This window comes from Bombus fervidus, chromosome 5 (assembly GCF_041682495.2).
Source record: "Bombus fervidus isolate BK054 chromosome 5, iyBomFerv1, whole genome shotgun sequence".
Classification (NCBI taxonomy): domain Eukaryota; kingdom Metazoa; phylum Arthropoda; class Insecta; order Hymenoptera; family Apidae; genus Bombus; species Bombus fervidus.
Window position 1 is genome coordinate 1,246,224 of NC_091521.1, and position 18,651 is coordinate 1,264,874.

The 18,651-nt window shown below is 32.9% G+C and overlaps 2 protein-coding genes across 11 annotated transcripts in view; one reads left to right on the forward strand and one right to left on the reverse strand.

The window, feature by feature from the left end:
* Positions 1–18,651, reverse strand: part of LOC139987397 (leukocyte receptor cluster member 8 homolog) — a 64,117-nt gene that overhangs the window by 5,211 nt on the left and 40,255 nt on the right. For 2 of the 6 annotated variants that reach the window (XM_072003591.1, XM_072003590.1), the window contains exon 1: positions 2,384–2,706. In XM_072003591.1, the coding sequence (XP_071859692.1) occupies positions 2,384–2,529 (146 nt within the window). In that variant the 5' untranslated portion in view covers positions 2,530–2,706. Of the gene's footprint in view, positions 1–2,383; positions 2,754–18,651 lie in introns of those variants that run through there. The other 4 variants (XM_072003592.1, XM_072003594.1, XM_072003593.1 and 1 more) reach the window with 4 other exon arrangements.
* LOC139987200 (uncharacterized) overlaps positions 4,707–18,651 on the forward strand; it is a 30,213-nt gene continuing 16,268 nt past the window's right edge. Inside the window, exons 1-2 of one of the 5 annotated variants that reach the window (XM_072003183.1) lie at positions 4,707–4,773; positions 12,823–13,337. In XM_072003183.1, the coding sequence (XP_071859284.1) occupies positions 13,170–13,337 (168 nt within the window). In that variant the 5' untranslated portion in view covers positions 4,707–4,773; positions 12,823–13,169. Of the gene's footprint in view, positions 4,774–8,917; positions 10,254–12,616; positions 13,338–18,651 lie in introns of those variants that run through there. The other 4 variants (XM_072003179.1, XM_072003180.1, XM_072003182.1 and 1 more) reach the window with 4 other exon arrangements.

An 18,651-nucleotide genomic window follows, 5' to 3' on the forward strand; every position in this document is an offset into this window, starting at 1 on the left:
CAATCAGGTTTAAATCCTGCCAGCCAATCCAGACTCCTACAGAAAAATAACAAAGTTACTAAAAACTCTGAACGCAAACTTCCACACATATCAACTGAAACAAGAAAGACCTTTTCATATGGTACTACGCAATATCCACCACTCAGCTAACTTAGATGAACTGAAACTTGAACTCTTAAATCATGGCCATGAAGTAACCAACATTAGCAATATAAGACACATGATCACAAAAAACCCGCTATCCTTATTCTTTATTGACCTTAAGCAAAAAGCAAATAACAAGGAATCCTATAGTATCAATCATTTAATGAACTCGGTAGTAAAAATTGAACTACCTTTTATAAAAAAAGAGATAGTCCAATGCAAAAGGTGCAAAGGTACGGCTACACGCAAAAATATTGCAACCACAACCACCGCTGCGTTAAATGTGCAGGTAATTACCCTACAGATCAGTGCACTAAATCTTCAGAAACCCCAGCGAAGTGTATCATATGTCAAGAAGAACTATAAAGGTTGCATAGCCTACAAGACCTTGTATAATAATAAGTACTCTAAACCCAGAGTTAAGGACCTAATCAACCAAGCACTTAACCCACAAAAATTCACTACCCCTTCAATCTCCTACGCACAGGCAGTTCAAGGAAATCAAAGCAGACCGAAAATCCATAGTACTCAACCACAAAATAATGTTCCCAGTTCACAAGACACGGATAATTTTAATAGACTTGAAAAATTAATCGTCAAACAAACAGAGCAAATTAATAACTTGCTATCATTACTTACAATCATCGTGGACAAATTAACATGCTCCGATGTAAAATAAAACCAATACGCATAGCTATTTGGAATGCTAACGGTCTAGCTCAGCATATATATAAATTAAAACTCTTCTTAAAACAACAAGAAATTGACATAATGCTTATATCTGAAACTCACTTCACCGATAAAAATTACCTGAAAATAAATGGTTGTAACTTTTACTATACCCAATATCCCAGTGGAAAGGTTCATGGCAGCAATGGAATTATCATCAAGACCAGCATAAAACACTATGAACTTCTATCATTCCAGAAGGGCTAGCTCCAAGCTACAAACGTAGCGATAGAAGATTGGCATGGTCCAATCACCGCATCAGCAGTATATTGTCCTCCTAGACATTCTATTTCCAAAGAAGACTTCGATAACTTCCTCGAATACCTGGGCAATAGATTCATAACTGGAGGAGACTATAACGCTAAACATACCCAATGGGGCATCAGACTTATCACAGTAAAAGGCAAAATTCTTTTGAAATCCATAAACGCCAACAGACTTAATTACCTCAGTACAAACGCATCCACTTATTGGCCCACTGAAACTAACAGACTACTTGACCTACTAGACTCCTTCATAACCAAAAACATCTCACCAAGATACATCCAAATCAACTCTTCTGTGGAACTCTCTTCAGATCATTCATCCGTCATAGCAATAATAAACTCAACAATTATCGAAAACCAACCTAATGGCTTTATTCATAACAACTCACAAACTGGCAGTTCTTTAAAGAAGTATTCAATCATTCAACATCAGCCTCGATATCCTCAAAAACATAGAAATTCCTATTCCAACATAGAAATTCTCCAACGATTCCAATCGAAAACCTTAAAATCCCTAATGGATGCATGTTAGTACGTCACCAACGAAACAATACATTACGACCTCAAGATACCCACAGTCAAAGAAGAAATATTCAAATTCAATAATAGACATAGCACAAGAGTTAACAACCACCAAAACTCTCTAATTACTCAACTACTCGACACATTGGAACAGATCTGCAGGCTAAAAAGACATTACACCTTAGACCTAAGCACTAGATTCAAGTAGAATCAAACATACTATAAACACTTATTAATCATGTCATAGTACCACGCCAGATAAATTTACTTAAAATTCTCTACGAGAATTGATTGTAAATTAACGCAAATAAAAAAAAAACTTTTATTTAGTATCTACTTGTATCGTGGTGTATTTTATTTACTAAAATAAATAATTTATTAGTATTCCAAATTATTTATATCATATATGTTAATCTAAAATTAGGTCATTACAAAGCGTCTTTTATTCAGGTTAATATGTATTATATTACAATACTTATTTCCTATATGTTCCTTATCCATGCATTATTCGATCAATAACTGTTTTATGTTAGTTCAAATGCAAATAACAACAGAAATATAAAAAGAATTGTAAATTAAGAAGATTATATGAAATCATCGAACATTACGTGCATAATACGTTGTTCCTAAAATGTATATAAGATATTTCGTATTGAAATATCGCGTTATTTTCATTACTAGAACAATAATTTTGTAGTTAAATCGATGTAGCTAATAATTACCCTGAATATGGGGGAAACATGTTGTGGATATTGTTTGGCGAGGGATATTGCCATGCCATATTCGCCATTGAGCCTATTCCAAGTTGTGGCTGTTGCTGAAATGGCTGCTGTTTCTTCTGCGATGCTGTAGTCTCGCCTTCTGACATACCGAAGAACAAAATCAGAATTGCTTAAACAATTGTACACTTTACGTTCCACTGCCGTAAACACGTTTGCATTACCACGGTTTCTATTGACCAGGGAAAAAAGTTAAAATATTCTGGCGTAACTTTTATCGGAAAGTCGCGACTTAGATTTGATTAATTCACTTCCATAAATTAAAGTGGTGCTGAGATGACGTAAAACGTTTTCAGTCTATGCTAGGTGGCAGTACTATCATTCGAATTCTACACGCGAATTTTCTCAAGTATACTATAACGGTGTATCATCATAAATTTATTTATTGCGTTTGTATATTTTTTAATATGGAATTATCTTGAATTATAAAAAGATGTATTACATATATCACATATTGTTGGTTTGTTCAAAGAATGTAGCAGGTAAAGAAGTAAATTTTTTAGGGAATTTATTTACTAGGGAATTTATTTACTAGGGAATTTGAAATACTAGACTTAAGTAACTACTAGTTACTCACCTATGTGTATTTGTTTACTCTTTAAGTTAAATTTCGAATGTCTCCGATAAAGTATCGTTTATGCATATTATTTACTATTAAATAATTGTTGAATTGTCATATTGTTCTTGTTAAATAGCATAATTTTATTAAGTAATTATTTCCGTCCTAAAAAAGTACTTCAATTTCAGAGATAATCTCAAATATGATAATTTTTGAGATATTACTTTTCAAGCAAACCAACGATATGTTAATCCGTTTTATCTTTGGATTTTAATGTTGAGTGAATGGAAGTGAATGGAATAGAATCTATAATGCAGAAATTTTCAAAATTACGTTATTCATAGAAATATTCAATAATGATATTTTTAAGGGTATCCAATTCTCAAACATAATGCACTTGCAAAATTATGAATTTGTTTCTTGTTGTTCATAATCTAGATTTTCTTTTATTCTCAAGAAAGCATGTGGGGGTGTGCATTGCGTGCAAAACGGTCATATTGTACGACGATTTGCTTTGATCTCTCTTTCATTCACCGTCGTGAAGAATTTATAGGAAACAATTGTCGATTGGCTGTTATTTAATGCGGTAGTATAACGTAACGAAACACCTAGGTAGTTTTGCAACGAAATGGTAGAAATGGAATATGGCCTAGCACGAATGTAACATTATATTCGAAGGATATCGAATGAAGTTGTACGTAGTTGTGTTGTTTTTTTTTCCATGCCGGAACACGACATTTTGAAACATATAAGTAGAAACTGCAGTCCGTTTGATCTCTTAATCCACGGTTAATTGTTCCGTGATTGAATTTTGTTGCCCCGTTTCACCTGTTTTATTTTTCCTTTCTTTTACGAGCGTGCGTTCGATGCGAACAATATTCTACGTTTTAATGCTGATCTAATTGACTTATCGATACAAAAATCTTTTTTATTCCAAACACAAATAAATCGTATGCATCATAAGGATCGTAAAGATTTTGTTTTCTTTATGTCACCGTGATTTTGTTATTTAAGGTATTTCCTAAGTTCTTAATCAAGATATAAATAAATGAAAAAAATTAAACAAAATAAAATTATCGTCATTTCTTCAGATACATTTTTATGCAAAATAGATACTTGCGACTAACATTCGACAAGATCCACTGTGTTTCCGTTTTCTTGATATTTTTTGGCGCTTCATTGATATCACTGCCAAGAAATATATTTTCGAAATAGAAAATATCTTGCTACAAATGGATCGATTATGATGCAATAAAGGTGATTGTTTCATCTTGTTTTGTAGATGAAATATCGGATAGTTAATTGATAGATATTTATAGAGGCATGTAGTTCGCCTTGAACGGGTTCTGGACCTTTCTTTCAAAAATATTGTCCAACAAAAAATCTAAAAAGGAATATAAAAAACAAAGTCTATGCATAATATTCACAAAGAAAAATTAAGTATCCAGAGATAACAGATAAATATCCCCTTAGCTATAATAGAATTTAAATCCTTTTAAGATATGTCTTTTTTTTCCTCAAGACGTGTTCAGTATTAAGAAAAATAAAAGAGTCATTTATTTCGACTAAAGAATAAAGTAGATCTACGACTGTCGTGAAAAGCGTGAAACCTGCAACAACATTCTTTTTCCCCTTGAAAATTCATTCCACACGCTGGAAATCAAACTCAACTATCGTTGCTGATTGCATCAGCATTTTCCACTTTCGTTTTTCCATAAACTGCGACCATGTGTAGTGTAGGCTTCGCGAAATGTTATAATACTAGGACAGATTGGTAAGTAATACTATTAGAAAGACTATATATAAACGAAAAAAAGGAATCGTTAAAATCATGTAATTGTTACTTGCATTATCCGTTGCTATACAAATATTGCATAGCGTTGTTATAATCTTAAGCGTTATTCTTTTATATCTACCTAGTTTTACTGCGGTTATGATCGTGGTTGCGTGTATGTAAATGATTTCAAAGTAATATTTATTTGATAAAACGTTCTGCTCAGATACATTAATTTTCGTAACAAAACTATGAAAAGATAAAATTGTGCTTCTTTGTGCTCTCGAGAAAAAGCTTTTTACTTGCATTTTCGGTGAGAAGAACATCATCTACCGCTTACGCGAGATTGATTTATTAAATTTCTATAAACTTATAACTTATAATACTTGACAGGGTTTGAATCAAAGGTAATCAAAAAATTGTATTTTCTTCACGTTGTACATGAAAAATAGTTCGAAGGTAAAGATCGAAGGGAAATAAGCATGGTTTAACATGTAGTCGTGTATATGTTGTGCTAGATATCGCGATTTTTAAGGTTGAGTAATAAAATTAATGGACGTTGATCCTGAGGTTTACGAGTTATAAAATTCTGTGTTAAAAGAACATTCGAAAACTCATTTGAATTTCAGTTATAACCAACAGTAATTTTTTAGAGAGTTTATTTTGGTGATTTTTTGTCACTACTTTCCTCCGTTTTATCTGTTTCTGTTTCCTGTGTAGAAGACTTTCCTTTTTCCTTCTTATCGTCCTTTGATTCTTTGACTTTTCCTTTTTTCTTTGGTTTTTTAGTCATTTTGGGTTTATCGATAGGAGGAACTACTTTCGATTTTCTACGAATTACCTTTAATAACAATTGTACAAAGGCATTTTTATAAGTGTAATAATTGATATCGTGTAGAGGTATTTTTCATTAAACGGATGAAAAATTTAATAACATGGTTATTATGTTATATTTTCTTTTACCATGCGTTGCAATAACTGTTTAGTTGTTATCTTTGTTCCGCATCTTTTGTCCCATATTTCCTTTTCTTGCCACCAGATTCGTTGATATTCATTCGTTAATAATTGTTCTATACAAGGACGTTTTTCTCTGCGATATTACAGAAAATGTGCCTTGATTATTTATTAAAATATTAAGAGCGTTTCAATTTAATAAGGAATTTAATAACTGATCAATTGCTAATCATTAAATTAAATTTCAATTTAATTGAATAACGTACTTTTCGTAAGACGGAGTAAATATTTTAGACGACGCGAATTGGGAAGAAACGATATTATCTGGAATTTTGCAAGGAATCACGGGTGACCACGTCTTCACCTTTATATCTCCAAACATACTCATTATTCCGAGATAAAAAGTTTGATTTTCAAGTTTAAACTTGATGATAATACAAACTTCTTTCCATTAACCTTTGAATAAATAATTAAAAACGAAACGCGATGAAACGACAAACTGTTGAAAAAGAATTACATGAAACAAACGAATGTTGCACAAATATGAAAAACTTGAGCTGGAAGTTAAAATATCATCGAACTAAAATATCGATATCACGATAGAGGTGAATTTTACCGCAGACTTTATAATGTTTAATTTTTCCCTATAGTTCAATATGTATTTATCCGTGGAAGAAATAAAATTGACAAGCAAAAAAATATTTCAATATTTGTAGAAACATTTTTTATTATCTATTATTTATATATTTCTATTATGTATTGTATAAATTATTTTTTATGATGCACGATGATATTTTTCACAGAGGTCCTAAAATTATTTAAATAGTCAATTACTAATCATATTAACAAACCTCATATACCTTTTTTTAGTGGCATCACATACTATACAATGTACTAATTTTTTATTAATTGTATGTTTGCAATAAACGTTTTATAATTTTCACATATATTTTTAGATTGATTTCAAATCCCATCGCTATGATTGATAGCGACAATGTCAATGAAATGTCGAAATGTTTTTTATAATACATATAATATGTTCATAAAAATTTTCTATACAAATTATTCACATATTTTTGTGAGTCACTTATACACTGTACGTAATGAAAATAATCTTCTTTTTATTATCTTTTAATTACATAATTATAGAAATTTTTGTATTATAGTTAAGAGATAATCCGATTAACAGCATCAAATTATAATCAATGTTACCCTTATCGAATGTTATGAGTGCAATGAGTTTTATCAGAAGATAACTTATCAAGATTATTAAAACGAGTTGGCATATTTTTACGGAAGAAATGAGATCGATAAATTACAGTAGCGTGTCGCTACACCTTGTCATGTGCCACGTACAATTAGAATGTCACAGATTTCAATGAGAATAACAGTATAAGGGAACATTACGATAAATTAGAATTTCAACGATTCAATGTGAATATCAACGGACAAGGCTAATAATGGGTGAAACGGGAACCGATATAATATTGTGTTTACTCGATAATCAACCTGGAAAACGTTTCTGACTCGTGCTAATAAGTTCAGCATTAGCATCGAGCGAACATGTGTCCCACAAACCTTAACTACACAGGTTTGAATTGCAATTATCGACCTGTATAAAGTAGAGAGTCATTTGTTTCTCTATCGAGTTAATTAATATGTGTCCTGTCTAAATATTTCTTTATAGAGTAGACAGGATATTTCAACGATTGAATTAAAATTTTAGTATTTTAGTGTTAACGTGTACGATTCTTTCTATTCTGATTGCGAGTAATTATGCTAGGGTCAATCGAACGTGTAGAAAGTTGACCTCTTCTGAGATCACAGCAACCAAATTGTACCTATAGTAACCTAATTAAATATATGCATAATCCTAAGTTTTTACGTGCAACATACATTTCTTTTTGTAGCACCGAAATTTTTTAGTTCGAATGGTACTAATTAAAACTGATCAATTGATTATATTAAAATCTTAATTCAAAAAGGGAACTGATGATAAGACGATTCGTGATTTGGTCGATTGTTTTTTCACCGATGGAAAACATAAAAGAAAGCGGATGTTGTCCTATTCTCTTAATTATCACGACCCTGATAAGGTATTTTCTAAAACAAACGCGAGTTGCGGAGTATGACGTTGTCGCTTTCACTCTAAATCCGTCGCCCCTACGCATCTGCCAGGTGAGAATCGTAAATCTAATTAGTCCGTTAACTCTATTTCCGGCCGTTTAACAATTCCTTGATATCTCAACGAATTTATCAGTATTTCTCGATGCAAAGTAGCAATCAAATCTTATCTGAAATAGATTCGTTCTCAACGAAACACGAATAAATAGATTCCCACTTTTCTATGGATAAAATGTCAAGAAATTACGTCGACAGATACGTAGACAGATAAAATTACCGTTAAGATCGTTTTAGTGTCCAAAATAATAGTTGGCGTTCAAAATTTATAACTTTTTAAATCGCACGTTAGTCTCGTATAAAACTATGATTATGTGTAATTTGCATCATTATTTAACATTTAATCCTCTCTCGGCTATCCAAAATTCTGAAAAAAATTAAAATACGTTTGGACATCTACGATAGCTCGGTATTACGATAGATATTTAAGAAAAGGTTTAAGAAGTTTTACTCTTGCAATTGTTTTCTTATATAGCAACAAGACAAGGTTTTAGGGATTTTGTATGCGTGAGCTGAAACTCAAAAGAAACTCATGCTTTCTAAACGAACTTTGAAAAATTATATTTATTTAAGGTGTACGAGTCTCAGAAATTGTTGTGTACATACAATAAGATCTTCTTACTGTTCAGAATCCAGCTCGTATCTTCTTGCCGTACTTGTCATATTGTAAGCAATATATGTCAGTGCATAAATTTTTTAGAAAGTAAAGGCGAGTGTGTAATTTATTTATTTATATGGAAGTTAACTAAATAAATGAAATTTATATATATGAAACACGTTGCTGCCATCGTAAAAGATTTCGGTGTAACATCACAGAGGAATTAATTTCCTACAACATGTTACGATATCTCTTTTACGATTATTCGTTTAAAAAAAAAAATATATAATCGAACTTGGAGATAAAATATCTTAGCAGGCAGATTATAATCAGTCAAACGAAATATTTCAGCGAGGAAGCAAGGTTATACAATTAGTACAACGATGTCATATCATCTAATCATCAATTCGAAAATTCGAATGTCCGCGTTGGTGGTCGGTGGCTTGTGGTAGCACGATGGGAAACGCAAGTATACCTATACTTCAAGGAGGGAGTAGAGCACCGATATGGGAGGAGTTCCTTCGAGTTCTCTCTCCGTTGAGAGACTGCAAGGAGCAGAGGTGGCCTCTGCTCACCTGAGGATTTCAGGTGGCAGTCGCCCTGCTGAGTTGTTCAGCGACGGGTATCTCGTAAACACTCTGTGATCCACAGAATTCCCGCGAGTTCTCAGTTGAGTTCTCGTTCCATTCTGCATAACAATTTTATCATGCCGGATTCTTGCGCTCGTTCTAATAAGTACGATACCGAATCATTCGAGGTACACGCGTTTTTCACGGTTAGTTTCACCTATTATCGATGATTTCCACTTGATAGTTTCTAACTCTTTTAGAAGCATTATTTGTCCACTTCCTTTCGAAGCACATCGTTGTCTAGCAGCAAAATCACTCATTGATATTTCCATTTTGAACGTTCCACCGTAACGATTATCCAGTTGAACTATAAGGGACCATTTAGGGGAGATATTAAGAAAATATTGGAAATGATCGATCGAGTAATTCGTTCGATAATTCACCTAATTCACCAACTGTAGCTGTTGAAATTCGAACGTAAAAAAATTAGATGCGGATACGAAACACGATGTTTATATCGAGTCAAAAGAAAGTGAACACTTCGAGAAAGAGTGATTTATCAGACGACAGAGAATTGTATCTTATATTCGATTGAAAAGTCTGTTTGTACAATCCTAACAAGGTAATTCGTGTTTAGCAACGCGCTTTGATTAGGTTTTACATTTTAACGGACTCGTCAAACCTCTTTCGATTGTTAAAATGTCAGATTGGCACGCATCTTTATGCACGATGAAGTTCAAACGAATGTCCGTCGTTTATATCCTATCGTTAGTGTAAAATTACGGTTGAATTTAACAAAGTGGCTAATAAAGTTAAATAAACTAAAAAGTAACGTGTTCTTAGTGCGAAGCCGGTGAAGTGCGGGAAATAATAAATCGTTGATTAAATCGACAAATATGTTTCAATGTGCAACAAAATCGTAATAACCTTGAGACAAGTGTGTATAATAAATTTTCAAGTATCGGCAAATTATTGTATCCTGAATAAAACAGTGCAGCGTATGAAATAAACAAGAAAAAAAAAAAAAAGAAAACGAGGTTGTATTGTGTACAAAAAGCTCTGGGCGAAATTTACGAGTTAATGGAGTATTTCACAAAGTCCTCGTAAAAATCGATTTATTTTTGCAATAATACTGTAACAAACGATGATATCATGAACATGGATCAAAGGACGTCGAGGTATTGGTTGATACACACAAATTTTTATTGCAACAATGAAAAAGATTGTATCCGTGATAATTAAACCGACGTTTATACAAATTCGTATTTTTATGAACATAACTAAGGGAAGAAAATGTAAAATGTGATTTGTTTCATCTTTTAAGTTCTCTCGTTTCAATTTCAAGACAAACATTTTTTTAAAACATGCAAGATCTTGTTTCGTTCCTTAAAACGAAAAAAAAATTGAAATATAAAAATTCAGCGATTGCAAAAGGGTTAACAGATGTAACAAAGAAACGTTAATAATCATTGCCTATTCTTTATCAAGAGACAAGGTGTCGTGTTACACTAATCTAAGTTATGTTTCGGATGTAGTAGGACATTCGTTCTAATCAATTCCTCTATCGACAAAAATTTACATTATCCATGTATCTACCAGAAAATCGTGTTGTATATCATAAATATATTTCGCCATATCTAACGAGTAAAACGCAGACCGTTATTTCGATAAGAAAATCAGCAATAATTTTTTAATTTACTATTGGATATCGAAGTTTATTAACATACTAATGCTTCGTTGATCATTGATTTTTCGAATTTTCTAGGTCTTTCAAACATGTACATAAATTATCATTAAACTGAAAAATTTTAATTTGAATAATAAAATCTGACCATCTCAAAATATTTGATATTTATTGCATTTGATAGAAATATTTCCAAAGAATAAAGATGAACTGCTCTGTATCTATGTTATCCTCAAAAGTTCTGTATCGAGTATGCAAAATATGTATATTTTCCACAAATTCGAAATTGTAAAATCGTATTTCCATAAAGCGTATTCGATAGATTTTTTCAATTTCCTGGATTAAACAAACGTGAAAACAGTATCTCCGCTTGCCAAAGGCACCGATATGAACCGGCACTGTTATCGCGATAATAATTAAACAAAATATCAAGGCTAGCGGATCATTCTTCTAAATCACTCGGCAATGACAAGCAACTCGAATCGTCTATAAATCTGTCTCTCGATACCGTTCATTTGACAGGCGAGCATTTGTTTATTCCTATGCGATGGCGCAAACGCAACAGTTGACTGGATATTAAAACGAGAATCCAAAACTAAAGTAATTATAAAGCTGGAGGACTCGAAAGTTCAAAGATTAAAAAGTTTAACACTCTGAAAGTTAAGAGACGTAAGGTTGCAAGAGTCTGCAAGTCCAGGAATTTATATTTAAAAATGTAAAAATCTAAGAATCTAAAAATCGCCAGATTCATAACTCCAAAAACATAAGGACCCGCGAGCCCAAAAATTGTAATACTCAAAAGTTTGAAAATCCAATCTAAAAATTCAATAATTCTTCGATGCAAAAGTCCCCAGAATTTTAACACGCAAAAGTTGAAAAATTCAACAAGCCTAAGAACTTAAGAGTCTAGAAATTTCTTGTCCCGATAGTTCAGAGATTCAAAAACCCAATAAAAAGGTCCAAAAATTCAGATGTTCAAAAATTTAAGACAACTTAAAAACGCACGAATTTCATTCTCTTCGTTAACTGAAAAGAAATCAATATTTTCATACTACGAGTTAGCAGTAAACAGATAAGAGTTGTTCTTAACACTGAGCTGTTTATATGATGGATGTAAGTAGCACGTTCATTTTAATGTTACAATATTAATGGTACAAGCGTATTTTTATTTACAATCGATAAACGCGTTCAAAATGGTTCCAACGGTACTGGAATCGCAAGCGGCTCGAGCAACTTTGTTCAATCACACGTATGACAATGACAAGCCGTTCAACGTGCTGCACGCTTCGCTCGGGGTGTTATCTTATATAGGGTATCAATTCCTTAGCCACAAAGTAATTTCACAGTACAGTAGCATGAACCGTGGTCCACGTAAAACCGCTAGCTTAATAAGCTGTAATAAAGGAGCTCGTCAATTTCTGCTGTTATAATACCAGGCGATATATCACACTTCTAAAATCATTGGACAATTTGTTTCTTTGTACGTGGATAACAGCTTATAAACGAGTGACATATTTATTGTCATCTGTAATATGTACATACTGTAATCTCTCAAAGATAGATGTCCATATTTTTAAAATCCTCCCATTTCTATGTTAAACGATATAATAAATCTTGAAATTGAAGTTCTTGTTTCAGACATATACTTGGATCTTTAAAATACTTCCTTTTGTTAGATATCGAATTAAATAGGATGTATTTTCAATTTTACTTTTCTATCTTAAAAATAAAATTGGACGGGAGATGCCGATGTTCTTGAATTTCTTGTTTTTAAATTGTATACAATAGTTTTCGATAGGTTTTCAAAATAGAATCGGTAAGAAAAAAATTGTCTAAAATCAATAGCGATAGATATTTTCCAGAAAGTTTCGAAGATAAGAGATCGGTCGAAAGTTCAAGAAAATGAGGCAGACTCTTAGCTCCTTAGAAAGTTCCTGTATGAAAAATGATGCACAATTAAAAAGTTACACGAGGAAAGATAAACTTGATGAAAGCTGCTAGATAATCGAATTACTTCGGAAGCTTCATCTACAAGTTTTAGAATTCTTCTCTTTCTCTTGTAGCTACGCTGGCTACGTTGGACATCGATGGTTGGAATTGTCTGTATGATAATTAATTTCTATTTATAACGAAACACCGATGGACTCTGATAAGCTAGCGCCGATCCGTTTTCATCATGCGGACACGTGTTTTATGGAAATCAGTGTACTTGAATGCAACGTGCACATATAAATCCGACGAAATGAAATCGGGCTTTGACTGATGTATATAACGATTTAAACGAAGGACATATTTGGCAAATAAAGCGTGATATTATGAAGAGAAGTTGAAACACGTGGTGATTCTTCGAACTGCTTTATAGCGACTGAAGAGTACTGCAAGTAGTGTGTCATCGCTATCAAGTTGGAGCATGATGGGAGAGGTGATCAGGGTTTCTGGGAGGGCACCGGATGTCGGGGAATTCCTCAAGGAGGCGATGCTGTCCCAAAGGTTCGCCGATGTAGCTCTTTGTTGTACTGGCGGACAAAGATTTTTGGCGCATCGCTTGGTTCTCTCTGCGGCCAGCCCTTATTTGCAGGTTGGTGTTCTGTTTTTTTATCCTTTGCAAATTTACTAGGTAAATGGAATGGTTACTTTTACGCAAAATGGACATTTATAACGATGGCAGAAAAAAATTAAATAATTCGGAACGGAGCATAGATACATTGACATCAATTTTATGTAAGTATTTCAGTGCATCGGTTTATTTTTATACAGCGAGTTACAGAAGAATATTTATACTCTCGCAATCGTTAAATTTAAATAATAAATTGCTTTCATCTCGCGACTTACTGTACAGATGAGAAAATCCACCGATCGAAACATGCAAAAGTGTAACGCTTTATTCCAAATTATTTAATTTCGTCTAACGAGTCTTTTTTTAATTTGCAATCGTTAAATACCGCAAAATATCACGAATCTCAGTTGTTTGGGGCCTTAAGTTAGGGACTTGGACGTTAATTTAGTCCGGTGATTTAAAATGGTCCATTTCCTAAATCTATGCAAAATTAAGAGGAGCGAATGAATATTATCTTCTTTATTATTGCGAATTTGAAAAAAATTACAATTAAGTTTTTGTCCCGCACTGGCTTATTAATTAAAATACTTGGTCGTGTATGTCTTTATTTTGGACATACGTGTGATATACAGAATAAAAATAGAAAATCTATTCAGGCCTCGTTTTATAAAAGTTTTTGTTTCACGATAATTTGATGCTAATAAGCGACTATATAGTAGCACCATCTAGTCACATTAAATTCATCCGTAATAAGAAACATCAATCATTCGTATGCGTGTGTACAATCGTGTGCCAACCGCTAAAAAACGAAGAAAGAAACGCGTATACGTAATACCACCGATCGAAGAAAATATGACATATGACTTCCTGTTGTCCATGCATCAAACAGTGAAAATATCATTCCAAATATGTCGTTACAACCGAGTACGTATTTACAATGTAACTAATAGAAGCAAGTCGACCATAACGTGAGTTAATTTCTGTTTAAAGATATTTAAGAAACGTGCCAATCATTAATCATAATACATCCCAGTTCGGTAATAATAAACGACGAGATACGAATAGAGGATAGTGAATGAAGGTAAATAGCGAAAGCGAATTGAAATTAATTTTTTCCCACCATCTTACCAATTAAAAAATTTCTTTTCGTTTAATCAATAGTAATTTCACTTCTACTGTATTTTTCCTGCCACTACCATTCACTTAAACGTTTCAAATGGTCTAATATTCGAAAGACAGAATTTAAGGCATTTACGTTTAATCGTTACAATTACAGAGTACGAGATCAGCGATTAGTTGACAAGATTATCGATGCAACAAAACGTATGGAACGCAATAAACTAAATTGCTGATAACTACGAATGTTAAATATAACATTAAAAAGCATATTACATTTATCCTCGCAAAAATGTGTAGAATCGATAGTGAATTTTTAGTATGTCGCATATTATTTACGTTACAATTTGTATTCCACAAAATATGACAAATACACCATACTCTACTTTAATAATCTTTTAATTATATAACAACTTTCTACTTAAGTTTTATTTCTTTCATTGCATTTTACGAAATTGTGCATTCGCGTAGACATCCTCATTCTATTGATAACATATGTTTTCCACAGTAGAGAGGAGCCGATAATTAGCCAACAGAAACGTTAGGAAATAGGAAAGAAGTGTTGCCAGGTGTTTTATCAAAAAGATACATATTGATTATAAACCAGTTCGTCTGAATGCGATTCTATTATTACTGTATGTATACGTACTTTTGCAACGACTCAAGAATAATAAATAAAACGATATCTAAACACGGTATAGGCGGCCAGAAAATTCATAGAACGCTTATTAATCAAACGTTAAGCAGAAGATGATTAACAAGCATTTGGATGTTAACAAGACCAGATAAAACAATTGAATTACGACGGGATAAAATCGATTTATTTATACGTCGTAAAGATGAAGATTACAGTTCCTATCGTATTAATTTAATGAGCACGCATTAAAATAATTGCCTCGATAAGTGGCGATTCGAAACATGGATAGAAACTAATTTCCGTGGTGGAAGAGCTAATCCATCTATCACTTTCCGTATTACCGCGATATTAAGTGATTTTAATATAGTAAAATCGAGTTGAAATTGAAGGATGGATGATATCGCGCTATTAAATTTTAATACCAATGTACAACAGCGCTTCTGGGTATAATTAAATCAATATATTAACTTATTATAAATTGCTATCCTTTTCTTTAAAGTTTAAATTATATTTAATAAATCTCCAACGACAGATTTATTTCATTTCCTATAATAATACAAGAAGTGTTACAGAGATTTCGATCGCTTCGTTTTTCTTTCTCAATATCTTGTATTTCATCGAACTTTAATCTATCTATGTCACGTTACATAATCCCCATAGCTCTATTCCACATGTTTGTAAAGTTTCTCCTCGTCGACGGAGGTACAATTTTCTGGTAATCGTTTTCAGTCCGATTGCTCGCCGGTAAACGCCAGAGGACGTGCCTTAAAAATTACATCTTGCAAATCTCCACTGTGAAAGGTTCCCGACGCACGCGCGATACCATTTCGTCTCGTTTTTCTTTTCTTCTATTTCATTTTCTTTTTCATTCCTCTTCGACGTAAAAACACGCCCTCGTGATAACGAATATCGTTGTCTGGACGCCGCTAATTTCGAATTTCACGTTTAACCGGTCGATAATGAATACTATTTACGGAATCTGTTTTCTTCCATTACCATCTTTGTCGCCCGACTGATTGCCATATTACACACCTTGTTACGACTTCTGTTACGTCGATGACAAACCTTAGATAATTAAACATTTCGTTTTACACTAGATTCGAAGTTTTCTCCACGCCGCTATGGACACCGTTCAATGTCACGCTTCCTGATTCGATCGATTTCCAGATAGACAACGCCAAAATCTGGTGGAACGTGTTTCACGTTTGAAATAATTGACTAGACGGTATGGGAACGTGGCGGGATTGGTGACAGTTTAGATGGAATCTAATGCACAGCTGCGTGGACAGCAAGTCATTTCGCAATCAACAACGAGGAAAACGATGTTACTTTATTTATAAAAGGCGCCACGATTATGTATCTCTTATCGTCTTTTCATCAAGATGGATGTTTAAAAGAAAAAAGAAAAAACGAGAATAATCTTTTAATTCTGTCGTTAATATTTGACATTCATATTAGAAATTTTGATATGAAATGAGCGAAGTACTCATTTCACTTAAGAAGCTTATTTCAATCGTGAAAAACCTTTATTTTAAACTAAGAGTAATTAGTACTCAAGATAATTTCCATCAGTTAATTCCAGAGTAACGTTTTGAGATACGTCTTGAAAGAAATAGCTCGATGACATTTATAGGCGTGCACGCATCTTGAAAATACCGCTCGATATTCGTGGGTCAGCGCACCCCAATGATTTCATTTACCGTTTCGGTCTCCTGAAAAGAGCACGAGAGAGCTTCTAGCACGTAGGACGCACTGTATGCGTTATGCGAGTTGATGCATGCTAAACGCCGTCGCTTGATCCTCCAGATAGAGGCTTACGGGACCATTAAAATACTTGCACGCAGCTATTTTATAGCAGTTGATTCACTATATTCCCAAGATAGTACAACGTTCTCGCCTCTACGGTGGATTGTCATAAACAACTTTTACGCACACGTGTGTGTTTTCGCTTGAAAAGAATGACGATGCCTCGTGTACGTAGCATACCGTTCTTTTTTTTATGTACAATCTTTTGTGAATATAAGATGAACTTGATCTTTTCGTAACTATGACCTATAATATATATATATATAATATATATAAGGTGTGTGTGTGTGTGTGTGTGTGTGTATATATATATACACCTTATACACGAATTGAGATCACTAGATTCATTGTTCGAATTTATGTCACATATATATTCCACTGTTAAGAGGTCCATTTCTAAGATTTCCAAATCTCGTTTACAAAATTTGTTTCCTTTTGGAATATACATCTATTTAGTTATTTATTTTGAGACTATTATATTCATTTTACCCTTCTTTCTTCTTCAGTCTCATTCTTTCTATTCTTTCTTCCTTTTACGTTTCTTCCCATCCTGTTTCTATTTCATCTTTGCTCTCTCTTTAGAAAGTGTAAAAATTTCTTATGTTCACAAAAGCAAAATGTATATTTATGCTTCTTCGCTAGAAATATTTCTTATAACATAATATTTATGTCTAACAAAGTATCGAAATATTTCTTCTCTATCAATTTGTCAACGGCAAAATTTGTGAGCAAATTAATTTACATTGTTCCTATTAGAGAAGAAGGACAAAAAGTTATTAATTTTTACATAAGCACGTAGTCGCATAGATATGTTCTCAGTTATATCATATTTTAAATAAAGAACCGCTGTTGATTTCATGAAATTTGTTTTTTCGAAAAAATATATAAGAACGAGTACTTGCTTGAAAATTGATGAAAAGTAAAATAATAAAACTAAATAAAGTAAAATAATATAACCGTTAGATTTAATAAATCGAGTTGTTTGTAATTCGTCAGGATTGAATTAGTAATTGATTGTTGAATCGTTGAAAATATCGACGCGTTGGAAAACGTTTATCTTCGATTGGGGCCGAAAATTTAAAATTAAAATCAGGTGGTCGCTCCAGGTGGTCGCTTAACGTCCCGTACAACTAATGGCGTTTGTGCAAAGCATCTTAACGGTATATATTGTAAAACGTGGCATGAATTCGTGATAAAACGTCCTTCTATTAAAATATCATGTGTCAAAGTATACATTTCGATTTTTGTGTAAATTATCGCCTATCCGTTTGATAAAACGATGCTAATCGACTATACAACTTTTGTATGAAAATAGATGTTACACACTGACAAAAGAATAATTGCTGCGTCGAATATCTAAATTACCATTCCCTAAAGATATATTCGTATTTTCTAGGTTTTCGTGTCTGTTTGTATGTAATCGTTCGTTACACCATTTTCTACCGAAGAGGTGCTTTCTAAAAAGAACAAACATTCGTTGCGGAATTTCGTAAAACTCGAGTGATTAAGTAACAAATTGAAAGTAAAACAATTTAATATCGTATTAGGTATATAAAAATAGTTCGGAAATATCGATTTGCACCTCGGCTTTCTTGCAACTTATTATGTAAAATTGTAATTGATTTCTAATTGTAACGACTGCGATGCGACGACGCAACGTCGGCAACTAAGTACTTTATAATAAATCTTGTCTCGATTTTCAGATCTCATATTTTTTATGTATTATGCTAATATACAATCGCATTCAGTACAATAATTTATCACGGAAGAGCACTT